Raw genomic sequence first — 12,998 nt, 5'->3', positions numbered from 1 at the left:
TTCATGATATTAGCTGCACTGCAATGTCATGCTTATTAAAAGACAGTTTAAAGTTGCAGCATAGTACAGTTATGTGATTTAATTGGTTTGGGAGTGATGGGCTGTCAACTTGTTCACTGAAGGCGCCTAGGATGTATGAGGAACGCTGTGTGGCCAGTGATTGGCAGACGTGCACATTCGTAGGTGTCGCTACTCCATTCCAGGAGAACAGTCAACAAACTCCGAGTCTCTCTTAAATGGAGGTCGGATGGTGTTACTTTTCACTACTTCGATCAGTTTATTTTAGCCTAATGTTCCGTTCATTCGTTTTCAGACCATGGTCGGAGGGAAACCGCTCATGGGCGACAGAATATTTTCTCTCCGCTCTCTCTGACAGACGGCCAAACTCAGGGAGTCTTTTACGCAACGACGAAGGATTCTGCTGTGAACCTGTTTTTTTCCCTCTCGGTTTTGGGATAATTTTCCTGGGTTTTCTGTCCATTCAAGTGTCCAGCGTTTACCTGTGAATATTTTGTGTCGAGAGAGGATGTTTAATCGGACACGCGTCTTGCTGGTGGCTCTGATGCTACTGTGGAACGGCTATTCCCGGGGATCAAAGGTTAACAAGGTGTCCAGAAAGCTACCGCGGGCGCGCACATGCTTGGACATACCTGACGAAATCCTTGAACAGATGTTTGGGAGACTTTCGGTGGGGGTCCTTAGCGCATTTCATCACACGCTGACGCTTGGGCCGGTGGAGCGACTGAATCTCACATGTCCCTCTGGCCGTCGCCTAATCGCGGACAGAAAGTCGCGAATTCCCGTCAATCTCCTCAGCATCTCTCCTTGGGCATACCGGTAAGCTCTCTGAATTTTAACGTATCATCAAGCCATTACTAACGACAACACACCACACCGAATTAATTTCGCTTTAGCTCAAGGCGGTAAGAGTACTCTTTGAAAAATTCAGTGTATGTACAGTACAATATATAGATGAAGGATGTATCACACTGTCAAATCAGGCGAAAGTTTTAGACGAATAAAGCCTCTCTCATCTATGTTTCTGAGTACTCGACATATTTCTTTCAAACAGGATCTCCCACGACCCGGCGAGGTACCCGCGCTTCATCCCAGAAGCGTATTGCCTGTGTAAAGGGTGCTTGCTCGGTCCCTACGGCCAGGAGATCGACCGGTATCGCAGCACCCCGGTCTACATGCCGTCCGTGATCCTGCGTCGCACAGGCTCATGTGTCGGTGGCCGCCACTCCTACACCGAAATGTACATCTCTGTCCCTGTTGGGTGCACGTGCGTACCGTTGCTGGAGAAAGACAGGCAAGCACAGAGGACCAACCAAAGTATGGACAGTACCAAAGTGAAGCCAGGCCAAAAGACTTTCCACACCAAAGCCGTTCGGAAAACCTGAAGAACTTACACCTAAAACATGTATGAAGACTCTGTGGACAGTTTTATCAAAAGGAGTGCAGAATTATTACTAAAATCAGAATAACCTCTTTGCTGAAATGAGATTTCCAGTGACTATCTGGCTTTCGGGTCTGTCCAGTGGTGATGCACAGTGACACCTGTTGATCAAAATGTCCAATGTCAGCTTTCCTGTCTACAAAGTAAGTTCCTGTAAAGTTGAACAGGCCAACATATTCTGAATGAAAGGTAACCACGGACGAGGGCAAGAACTGAGTAATGGTGTAGACCCAGCTGACTATGGCAAGTAACACCACTGTACAAACAAGCCAAAAAGAGGAAATGTACTAGGAACGAATCTAACTGCAATCTGAGATGCAGGGAATGTTCATGGTGACAGTGTTATGGAGAATATCCTTGTCCTGAGAGGATTCCCTCAAACTTTACGGGTAAAAGTAGTTATATCAGAAGTAAAACGTCCTTCGCTGAATGGGGCTTTATGTAGGCCTTATATACAATAAAAAATTCAGAAACTAATTAAAGATTGTTTCCATTTTTATTTATCTAATCTGTACATCAGTGATCATGTCTATTCAAAACAATATGCAAAACCCTTCAGCACTGAATATCATTGATCTAAAGAGTCCTTGATATTTAAAGATATATATACATAATTGGTTCCCAGGGTAACCTTACATCCGACAGTCATGACTAGTTGAGTCACGATCATAATCAGTCATGACAGAGGAGCTGAAAAGTCTGATAGTGCGGGCAGCTGCTGTTAGGAGAGGAGCTTTGACTCGTAGTTGGTGTAGCAGCGGAACTCATTGGCCAGGTTATGGCTGTGCTTGGGGAGGAAGTTGCACATTTTCAGGTCCATGAGTTTCTTTGCATGTTCCTCCATGATGGCTCCTGGGGAAAGACACATCAGCGAGAAAAGAGAATCCATTAACACTGACTGAATGAGAGGCAGAGGTGAAGCAGATGCAACACACACTACTACAGAAAACTATGAATGGCACCTGGACTAAGAACTGCTCAGGGATTAGTTTGTTGACCTCCATTGCTTTGCTTATCATGTGCAGAGAGGCAAAGATAGAGTGACACTCAGAGGCAGTATTTGGTTTCTGTTGCCATGAAAGGCCTCTAGATGTACAATAATAACTGGATTGTGGGACAACACAGGAAGAGGCTTAAAGCTTTTTCATCTCGGGGCTGTCTGGTTATGAGCTTCAGGGCATTGCTCAGCTGTGTAGAACCACTCTGATCTGTTTCCAAATTACTGAAGGGGTTCTTCTGTTGAAAAGGTTTTTCTTCAAGATTATTTTCTTGTACATGTTATAGTTATATTATCTTGTATATTTTTTCCATGTGTAATGTACAGAATTTTCAGCCAAATCGGTGAAACCACATAACCATTTACTCAAAATATACATCAAAACTATGCATACACTTGTATAATCAAGCTATACACTACGTGTCATTTAAAACAGTTGAAATGAAGCTCACCTGTGCAGAGCAGCGTCTTTCCCTTGGACAGGAACTTGACCGTGACTGCCACCTTACTGAGGCACTCCTCCGACAGGTAAGGGGGGTCGGCGATGACGAGGTCGAAGCTCTGCGGACCGATGGTCTCTGGTAGACTGAGCGGGTTGTTGTAGTCGTAGAAGATAAAGGCGTCGCCATACATCGAGAACCGGCGGTCGAATTCCAACACGACGGCCGTCACGTCGTTAGCGCCATCCAGGTCACCTTTCTTCAGCCGCTGGTACACACTAGGGCAACTCAGGCATGCTATCCTGATCAAGCAGGGGGCAAGTGGGAGATTTTAGCAAATCAGACTTGAAGGGAGTAAATATGACACGGCAGTAAATCCAACAGCAGAGGTTATTTAGTCGATATTAGCCCTCTGGTACCACTGGTACGGCACATTCATTCATCAATACGTGGAAACAAGTCAGATAGTAAAACAGGATGGTGGTCCCAGGTTCATGATCATTTTACCGAATAAGATTGGCATGGGGGTAAGAAAGAGACACAGTGAAGGCTTTCCATTCATCTTTAAATTCAATTCAATTCAATGTAATTTATATAGCACCAAAACAAACAAAAAAAGTCTCAAGGCACTTTATAGAGCCCAGTGCCTCAAGCCCCTTAGAGCAAGCACAATTGCGACCGGGGCAAGAAAAAACTCCCTGTTAATCATGCCAATAAATGCCACTGGTATGCCATGCTAATGAATGAAGGACTCCTTTGCTGTAGAAGCTGCTGTGTTCACATGTTAAGCAGAAAGTAATCCTTGTTACGTTCAGTAAAGAAGCACCATTTGAGTTTGCAATCCCCCTGACCAACTAACACTCACACACACATGACACAAGAGACTCATGGTGTTCATGATTCTGAGAGAGACGTGGGGTCATCACATTCCCTGTACTTTATCATCAGTCTCTCTGTCCCACAACTTGCCTCTGCTTTCCTATTGTTTTTCCTGTTAGTAGACTACATTATATACAATATATCTACCACAGGTTTTGATGGGACTGATGATTACCTTGTTACATTGAACACTAATTGATTAGTTATTAAACTGATGTATTTATCAATAGTACATCTAGGCCTTCACTCATGCAAGATCCCCCGTATCACACAGTGCCTGCCACATTATCCACATGCTCACCTAGCACAACATCATAACAATACCAAAACCACGTGACCAACCTGCCTCCTTTCCCAGCCTGCTGTATGGCCTCCTCTGCGAGCCGCGTTGCTGTCTCTTCATTATACCAAAACTGGCTCATTCCCTGGAGAAGAAAGTATGCAAGACTGTTAACAACATCAAGGGTGGCGGCTATCTGACATCATGTCGTTAGTTACAAGCACAATCACCTGGAATTTGAACCCCCTTTCTATGAATTAACTAAAGCTGACATGACTGCCAATGTATTTTTCCTCTGCAAAATAGAGTGCAGCTGTTCAATTTAACATTTGTTTGTAATTGTGTTGTGTGTAAGAAGTTAGATGACCTACCCAGTCCTCATCCACAGCCCCGACCGAGTTCAGGTCCGTGGCTGGTTCCTGATCCATCTTCTGCTCATCGTAGAACTGTTGCAGAGCAGCTAGCGTGGCCACGGACAGCTGTGGGATATCATCGTCGCTGTCGCTCATGGTGGCCTTGTCTTCTAAACGATTAAAAAGAACACTTTTTATAAAAAGCGGCATAAATACTTGAGTTAAAAGTATAAAAAAGGCAGGTAACTAGCCAATAGCGCCGGTCGCTGGCTGGTTAGCCAGTTAGGCAGCTAATCTGTCTGATGCAAGCCAGAGATGGCTAAAATTAGATCATGAAACAAACACAGGCACGACTTCTGTTTGCCATTGCAAAATATTACATTTGCCTCGCTTTACAGATGCTAACTCAAACGATATCAAAGTATACAGTTACGTCAAAACAGTGATTATGAGCCCTAACCATGTACTTGCTCCCCACCTCTCCCTGTTGACAGTCACACGTGGATGTCTAGCCATATGGCAGCCGAGAGAGGCCAAACGTCCAAAAAAGTCGAAATCGAAAATGAGCATCGGGCAACATTCTTCGACATCGTGTCAAAGGCTATACTCCTGTTGGATTTAAAGTTGAGGAGATTATTTCTTAAATAGATACATTTTAAGAGGAATCCTGCTACCTTGCACTGCACATCTCGCCCTAGATTTTAAACTAAGAGCCACATTACACCAGGCTCTCAGTAAGGTTCAGGGTTAATTTTAAGATGTTGGACTTTAAGGTCCTGTTTCTTACCATCAAAGGGTGGTTGAGCTTTTACTGTAATTGGTCCCAAATTATGGAATAGTCTCACATTTGATGTTAGATCTGCTGAAAAAAAAAAGACTGAGAACCCATTCGTATACACTGTGTTTCAACTTGATGATGCATTATTTCAGCTGCAGCCCAGTCTGAGGTCAGGCTTTTATTTGTGCTTTCAGTCAGTCTGAGGTTTACGCGATGTTTATTTGGTCAGGTTCACTTTTAATTTGTTGTTCTTTTCTGTTTTTATTGTTTTGGCGGTTTTGTTCTGTGCCTTCATCCATATTTATGGTTTTAGGTTTCTGTTTAGTTCTCTCTCATTTCTCCTCTTTTTATCTGTTTTAGATTTTGCTTCTGCTCATTCGTATTGGTCTTAACCATTTTCTCTTTTTCTCATCCATCTCTTAGCCTCTTATATATCCTTTACATTAAAATGTTTTTAGTCTCTTTAGTCCTTTTAATCTTATTATATTCTTATTTATTTGGATTGTGAATTGATTAACTTCGACTGGAAAGCACTTTGATAAAATTGTTTTAAAATTTGCTATATAGATAAACATAAATAACTTGACTCTTCATTTTGCAATCACACCTGGCAGACGTTTTGGAGGTTCTCAGCCCATCAGAAGCTCTTGAAGCTGAAATGTGTCTCTCCAAGATGGCTGTACTGCTCTGCCAGCAGATGAGGTCCCCTGATGAAAGTACTATTGCCTTAAGGACCCCCTCCCTGAGAATTGTATCATAGAACTCCACCCTGACTAACTCTTTCCGGTTTCAGAAGTCCCCTGATGTTTCTTCTGAATGGTAAGCACATAGCCATACTCGACAGACATCTTGCATTCACTGTCCAGTGTTCCACACAAAATAAAGACTGATGGCACTGAACATGATCAGATGGATTAAGGAACCCTAAAACATGTTACAGAAATCATTGAGAAACTGCTAAAGCTCAGGAACATTGACTACAGAATCTAATCTACAGAATCCAACATAGTCCAGTGAAGGGGTCCAGAAACAGTCCCTGTGCTGCTGCTGCTGCTGCTGCTGCTGCTGCTGCTATCTAGAGTGCACTGTGGACTACGCTTGTGAACTCGAGGAATGATGACATTTTGTAAACCTCGTTTGGCTAGAATGATGACGAACAACAGTAGTCAAAATATTTTATATAATAAGTTTATGTACACTTTTACATTTCATTACAATTCAGGCATTCCAAAAAGAACAGAATTAGTGCTCTAAGGAGAGGGTCAGGGCGTCCTTCTTCAAGCAAACCCGGGCTAAAACACATCAACTCCTTCCCTATTTTTTCGTTTTTTTTTTGGTTTGTTATTGCTACAGCAATAGAGGCTTCTCTACAGTCCCGATGCGCGTCTGTGATCTGAAGTTGTGGGCGACAGCAGAAAGAAAGAAAGAGAAAGAAAGAAGTAAAGAAAGAAAGAGGAGGTGGAAAATAAATGAAATAAACAGTGTAGGCCAAACCTCACTGGCCTGTGTCGCCTGTAAGCATCTCAACATACTTTCACAGACGCCTTCATCCTGTAGAATTGCAGAGGGCCAAGCAGGACTAAAAACTGTGATCCGGGTGAAATATTTCAATCAAGGGCACAAGGTAAAATTAGAATGCATCAAAAAAAAAAAAAAGAGGGAAAAAAAAAACAAACACACAACTCACACTAGCGCCTTCTAACTTCAGGTGATGTCATAGCAATAAAAAAATCTGCTGCTTTTGCCCTCTATTATTTTATAAAAAAAATTCAGTCCTTTATTTTTTTTAACACATTTTTTTCTCCATTTTTTTCTTTTTGAAAATATATGTACACCCTTAACAAACACAAAGTGATTTTGGTTTTTTCTTTTCTTCTCAGTAATTTGCAACTCCCCCCCTCCCCTCCCTTCCCCCACCCCACCAGCTGTGGTAATGTCGTATAGCAAAGGAAGGCTTTTTCTCTGTCGTCGCCATGGCGATGCATGCTCGCCGTGACGACGGCGGGCTTTGCAGTAAGACACGGTTCCGCTCGTCTTGGCGAGACAGCTGACACACGACACAAACAAGAAAAACAAGAAGGCACTCTGGGGGTGGGGGTGGGCAGGTTCTGTGTGTGTGTGTGTGTGTGTGTGTGTGTGAGGCTGGGGAGCAGAGAAGGATATATGTGGTACTCTGTAGAACTGTAGACATACTGGAGAGGCGTCCCCCTGCTCCTAGTCAACACCTCCCTACTGGCAAAGTAAACAAAGATCAGATTTGACTGAGATGATCACGACGAGTAACCCCCTCATCCCCCCTCATCCCCCCCATCTGTGCTAAACACCTAAAGAAGAGAAAGGGTGGGAGCCAAGAGTTAGGGACACCCTGTTTCTCGATCATCCTCACACACACACACTCGCAAACTCACACACACACACGCACACACACACACACACACACGCAACCACACACACACACACACACACACTTTGCCGTCGCTTCCCCCCCAAAAACATCCTCTTGTCACTTCAGTGCTCTGAGTCAGTCCAACAGTGCAGCTACGGATTTGTTTCTCCTCCAGTGCAGAGGGAGGTCGTGGGGAGTGTCTAGCAAAGCCAGTCTTAGCCAGGAGGCTGACGGATAAGTCCACAGTTAGGCAAATGTGTGAGTTTGCATGAGTGTGTGTGCGTGTGTGTGAGGGGAGGGGGTTGTGAGGTCGTAGAGGGCTGGGGTGTTGAGGGCAGTGGTTATTTGACGCAGAGCAGCCCCCCGACGTTGGCCACGAACTCCTCCAGGCTCTTGAGGAAAGCCACCTTCTGCTTGCGGTCCATGGTGGGGGGCGTGCTGCTGGCGGTCAGCTTGTTGAAGGCGTCGGCCAGTCGCTGGTAGATGACCGCATCCCTCTGGCTGGACAGCAGAGTCTCCACTAGCTCAGCGTACTCCGCCTGCAGGGAGGTGGAGAGAGAGAGAGAGAGAGGGGGAGGACGAGAGAGAGAAAGAAAGAAAGAAAGAAAGAAAGAAAGAGAAGAGAAGGAGACTTTAAAGGATGAACTTTAACAATACATTTGTTGATAGAAAAAGAATTTAACACTGCTTGCTTAGTAGCTCTCCAGGATATTTATAAAGGATCACTACCCATCATTACTACAAAACTAAACCCATCATTTTGTATTAGCTTGCCTTGTTATGTTGCGAATTCTTACTGTATAAATGGTACCGTTTTAAACATTTAGCCAATCAAGAGCCCTGTATTCCTGGGAGCTGATGGTGATGATGATGCTGTGGGTGTGTGATGCTGATGATGCTGTGGGTGTGTGATGCTAATGATGCTGTGGGTGTGTGATGCTGATGATGCTGTGGGTGTGTGATGCTGATGATGCTGTGGGTGTGTGATGCTGATGATGCTGTGGGTGTGTGATGCTGACGATGCTGTGGGTGTGTGATGGTGACGATGCTGTGGGTGTGTGATGGTGATGATGCTGTGGGTGTGTGATGCTGATGATGCTGTGGGTGTGTGATGCTGATGATGCTGTGGGTGTGTGATGCTGATGATGCTGTGGGTGTGTGATGCTGCTGTAGGTGTGTGATGGTGATGATGCTGTGGGTGTGTGATGGTGATGATGCTGTGGGTGTGTGATGGTGATGATGCTGTAGCTGTGTGTGTGATGCTGATGATGCTGTGGGTGTGTGATGGTGATGATGCTGTAGCTGTGTGTGTGATGCTGATGATGCTGTGGGTGTGTGATGGTGATGATGCTGTGGGTGTGTGATGGTGATGATGCTGTGGGTGTGTGATGCTGATGATGCTGTGGGTGTGTGATGCTGCTGTAGGTGTGTGATGGTGATGATGCTGTGGGTGTGTGATGGTGATGATGCTGTGGGTGTGTGATGGTGATGATGCTGTAGCTGTGTGTGTGATGCTGATGATGCTGTGGGTGTGTGATGGTGATGATGCTGTAGCTGTGTGTGTGATGCTGATGATGCTGTGGGTGTGTGATGCTGATGATGCTGTGGGTGTGTGATGGTGATGATGCTGTGGGTGTGTGATGGTGATGATGCTGTGGGTGTGTGATGCTGACGATGCTGTGGGTGTGTGATGGTGATGATGCTGTGGGTGTGTGATGCTGATGATGCTGTGGGTGTGTGATGCTGATGATGCTGTGGGTGTGTGATGCTGCTGTAGGTGTGTGATGGTGACGATGCTGTGGGTGTGTGATGGTGATGATGCTGTGGGTGTGTGATGCTGATGATGCTGTGGGTGTGTGATGCTGATGATGCTGTGGGTGTGTGATGCTGCTGTAGGTGTGTGATGGTGATGATGCTGTGGGTGTGTGATGGTGATGATGCTGTGGGTGTGTGATGGTGATGATGCTGTAGCTGTGTGTGTGATGCTGATGATGCTGTGGGTGTGTGATGCTGATGATGCTGTAGCTGTGTGTGTGATGCTGATGATGCTGTGGGTGTGTGATGCTGATGATGCTGTGGGTGTGTGATGCTGATGATGCTGTGGGTGTGTGATGCTGATGATGCGGTGGGTGTGTGATGCTGATGATGCGGTGGGTGTGTGATGCTGATGATGCTGTGGGTGTGTGATGCTGATGATGCTGTAGCTGTGGGTGTATGATGCTGATGATGCTGTGGGTGTGTGATGCTGATGATGCTGTGGGTGTGTGATGGTGATGATGCTGTGGGTGTGTGATGCTGACGATGCTGTGGGTGTGTGATGCTGACGATGCTGTGGGTGTGTGTGTGAGAGCTCACCTGATGCAGGCACACGAGAGTGTATAGGGCTTCTCCTGCTGCCACGGTCATCTCAGTGTTGTGCTTCTGCAGCACCAGCATGTCAAACACAAGCTACACACACAAGCACACGCACATGCACACACACACGGCAGTCACATATACACACACACACGCACACGCAGACACATACACAAACACATGGGGTTGATAAAGATAGATATACCATCACACAAAAGCAGATACCAAAAGATGTAGTCATCATAGGAATTGTATGGTGATCAACCATGTGACCAATCATTTTTCTAAATGTATGTTTAAATTTACATTTCAGTTGTTTGGGCAAGCTGTTCCTTTAATAATGTATCCATTCAGAACAAACACACCCCTCAAGACCCCCACCGCTCGCTCACAAGGCATTACTGCCAGTGTTTGGATCGACTCCAGGCATGTCATCACATACTCACTCACCTTGAGGAAGTGTCTGGTGGCGATAAACAAGGGTGTGTCTGTTTCCTGGGTCTTGGCACACTGCTCAGCCAATGGGGAGAGAGCCTCCAGACAGAGTTGGCTGATCTCCGAGCTCATTCTGTGGGAGCTGGGTTAAGGCGAACACACACAGCGCTCCTACAACCTGACCTGCCATGCTAACTGAACACACACACACACTCTTCCCCACAGGATAGACACGATGATTTCTGTTTTACACTGGAATGTACCACGTTTCCTCATATTTTTTTTTTTTTTCAATATCATAACACCCTAACATACAATGAGCTGGTTATTTGAAGCTTGTTTCAGAATCAGTAACATTATTTGATACATCACCACTCTACAATGCAAGTGTACAGACAGCTCACACACACACCCAACACACACACACACACACACACAATGGTGAGGATACGAGGTCATGCCGAGCTCTAGGGAGATCATGAGGCTCTTGAAGAGCTCCTCGGGCAGCTGGGGGATCTTCTCAGGGAAAATCTCACAGATGAAGGTGATGAGCTTATAGTACTGGTTACACAGAGACGGAAACTGCAGAGGAACAGAGACACGCGCAGCACTGGTTAGATGCATGAACCGTATAGCCACTTAGAGCTGTGTAGACTGCAATCCTGGCTCTGGTTTCAGAAAGACTGCAACCAGGGGGAAAATTAAGCATGGCTCTTAACTTATGGCTGACTTGACTTGATTGAGAAACTATTATGCATCAGGTGTACGCCATTGTGATGCGAATGAGAAACTATTATGCATCAGGTGTACGCCATTGTGATGTGAATGAGAAACGATTGTGCATCAGGTGTACACCATTGTGATGCGATCGAGAAACGATTGTGCATCAATAAAAAAAATGGACGGCTCACCTTGAGCAGGTCCTGAGACATGAGCGGAAGCACGATGTTCACCCCGAACAGAACCACATCCGCTGCCGACACCGACCGGCCCGCTCCTGGGCTCTGCTCCTGGCCCCGGAACACTTCATCTGAACAGACAAACACACACACACACACACACGCGCGCAGACACACACGCAGACACACACACAAAAACATTACATCCATGAAGCCAAAAAGTGCAACAGCTACTTACAAAATGCAAGATACATTTCAAGATACCCTTTCACCCTCACGAAACACACACTTTCTCACACACACACACACACACACACACACACACACTCACCGGTGTCGCTGAAGTCGATGAACTCTTTGGACAGCAGGTTGGTGAGCAGCTCCATGATGAGCAGCAGGTCTTGGTACTGGTCCTCCTCGGCCGTCACGTCCACCCGCTTCCGACCCAAATTGTTCTTGGAGTAAACCTGCAGCAGCGTCAGGCACGCCTCGTACAGCTTCATAGACTTGGACTGGGGAGAAGAGAGGAGAGGAGAGGAGAGATGGAGAGGAGAGAGACAAAGTTAGATCTGTTGACTGTCTATGTGTGTATGTGAGAGAAAATGTGTGTGTTGTGTGTGTGTGTGTGTGTGTGTGTGTGTGTGTGTGTGAGAGAGAATGTGTGTGTGTGTGTGTGTGTGTGTGTGTGTGTGTGTGTGTGTGTGTGAGAGAGAATGTATGTGTGTGTGTGTGTGTGTGTGTGTGTGTGTGTGTGTGTGTGTGTGTGTGTGTGTGCTTCCTCCATCCCTCACCTCTCCCAGGTAGCAGATCTGTTTGTGTGCCACCTCAACGAACACCTCGATGATGAGGTTGACAGTGTCGGGCGTATTGCGGTAAACCTCCATCAAGCCGATGCAGCTGGACAGGAAGTCCATGAGGAAGCTGAAGAGCGACGCCACGTTGTCGATCTGCGTCGCCTCGGCGATGCCGCACAGCGCCTCCAGTGTGGCCACGATCTCGCGCTTGACCGCCTCCTCTTGGCAGATCTGGGCAAAGTTCTCCTGGTTGATGAGGTTGAGGAAGCGCTGCTGGAGTGGGTGGAGGACCTGGGAAAAGACGGCAAAGGACGCATTAGACCCCTCCGCCACTGATTCAGGTTCAGTTTACTGGTGAAATGTTATTGAATTATGTAATGAAGTAAAATCATATTTACATGACATGGCCCTTGTAACACGTTAACTATACTATTCAAAACAATGCACTCCTGTATTTATATAAGGACACCGTTAAAAATGGCTTCATAGAGGCCGAGACCTGCAGTCCCTAGAGCGGGCATACAGGCTACAGTGGCAAAGATAAAACCGCCTTCTCACAGGTCAGAAGGGTGGGGGTGGGGAAACTCATCTGCACAGACACATGTTGAGAAGTAATGGCATCACGGTGATCATTTGTAATTAGATAAAACTGTGTTAGGAATTAATGTATTAGTGGTGTTTTACAGTGATAGTGAGTGTACTCCATTGAACATAATGGTATGGTAAAAACGTATCAAGGGCTGTATCACATTGACTGTTTTAAGGCGTTTCTGAATCTCAACGGGGCTTTATGATTTAGGATACAAACAAATACGTATAATATTTTACTACTTTGACATGAATACGGACGGACATTGCAGGCATCATTTCACAATGCGTCTACTGTAACGTGAGGTTTGAAAATGACTAGGCTTTGAAGCGTGGGACACACACACACACACAC

At 45.7% G+C, this 12,998-nt stretch overlaps 3 protein-coding genes across 5 annotated transcripts in view; 1 reads left to right on the top strand and 2 right to left on the bottom strand.

Moving 5' to 3' along the window:
* The first annotated feature begins 43 nt into the window (after window positions 1-43).
* On the top strand, window positions 44-1,936 carry il17d (interleukin 17d). The gene is made up of 2 exons (XM_012842282.3): window positions 44-837; window positions 1,073-1,936. Exons 1-2 carry the CDS (start codon window positions 527-529, stop codon window positions 1,401-1,403), a joined length of 642 nt encoding a protein of 213 aa, XP_012697736.2. The 5' UTR covers window positions 44-526; the 3' UTR covers window positions 1,404-1,936.
* On the bottom strand, window positions 1,937-4,981 carry eef1akmt1 (EEF1A lysine methyltransferase 1). Of its 3 annotated transcripts, none has more exons than XM_012842321.2 (5): window positions 4,887-4,981; window positions 4,427-4,578; window positions 4,118-4,200; window positions 2,909-3,198; window positions 1,937-2,311 (listed from the first exon to the last, which is right to left on the bottom strand). In XM_012842321.2, exons 2-5 carry the CDS (start codon window positions 4,562-4,564, stop codon window positions 2,181-2,183), a joined length of 642 nt encoding a protein of 213 aa, XP_012697775.2. In that variant the 5' UTR covers window positions 4,565-4,578; window positions 4,887-4,981; the 3' UTR covers window positions 1,937-2,180. The 3 variants fall into 3 exon arrangements, with proteins under 3 accessions (XP_012697775.2, XP_012697776.2, XP_031439108.1); XM_012842322.3 differs by having other exon boundaries at window positions 4,869-4,971; XM_031583248.2 differs by having other exon boundaries at window positions 4,427-4,575; window positions 4,869-4,889.
* A 2,616-nt stretch (window positions 4,982-7,597) lies between these two features.
* The window catches only part of xpo4 (exportin 4), a 49,390-nt gene continuing 43,989 nt past the window's right edge, over window positions 7,598-12,998 (bottom strand). The window contains exons 17-23 of the mRNA XM_012842344.3: window positions 12,053-12,346; window positions 11,593-11,773; window positions 11,274-11,392; window positions 10,814-10,944; window positions 10,378-10,495; window positions 9,928-10,020; window positions 7,598-8,111 (exon numbers count right to left, since the gene is read on the bottom strand). Of these exons, the coding sequence (XP_012697798.1) occupies window positions 7,914-8,111; window positions 9,928-10,020; window positions 10,378-10,495; window positions 10,814-10,944; window positions 11,274-11,392; window positions 11,593-11,773; window positions 12,053-12,346 (1,134 nt within the window). The 3' untranslated portion in view covers window positions 7,598-7,913. The remainder of the gene's footprint in view (window positions 8,112-9,927; window positions 10,021-10,377; window positions 10,496-10,813; window positions 10,945-11,273; window positions 11,393-11,592; window positions 11,774-12,052; window positions 12,347-12,998) is intronic.

The sequence above is a fragment of the Clupea harengus genome, chromosome 2, assembly GCF_900700415.2.
Source record: "Clupea harengus chromosome 2, Ch_v2.0.2, whole genome shotgun sequence".
NCBI classification, from domain to species: Eukaryota; Metazoa; Chordata; class Actinopteri; order Clupeiformes; family Clupeidae; genus Clupea; species Clupea harengus.
This window is presented reverse-complemented; position numbering and strand designations above follow the sequence as displayed.

Coding starts and splice junctions, on each gene's coding strand:
- il17d (XM_012842282.3), top strand. CDS start 527: ATGTTTAATCGGACACGCGTCTTGCTGGTGGCTCTGATGCTACTGTGG. Junction 838..1,072: donor ATCTCTCCTTGGGCATACCG/GTAAGCTCTCTG, acceptor TCTTTCAAACAG/GATCTCCCACGACCCGGCGA.
- eef1akmt1 (XM_012842321.2), bottom strand. CDS start 4,564: ATGAGCGACAGCGACGATGATATCCCACAGCTGTCCGTGGCCACGCTA. Junction 3,199..4,117: donor CAGGCTGGGAAAGGAGGCAG/GTTGGTCACGTG, acceptor CTGCTTGATCAG/GATAGCATGCCTGAGTTGCC. Junction 2,312..2,908: donor AAAGACGCTGCTCTGCACAG/GTGAGCTTCATT, acceptor GTCTTTCCCCAG/GAGCCATCATGGAGGAACAT.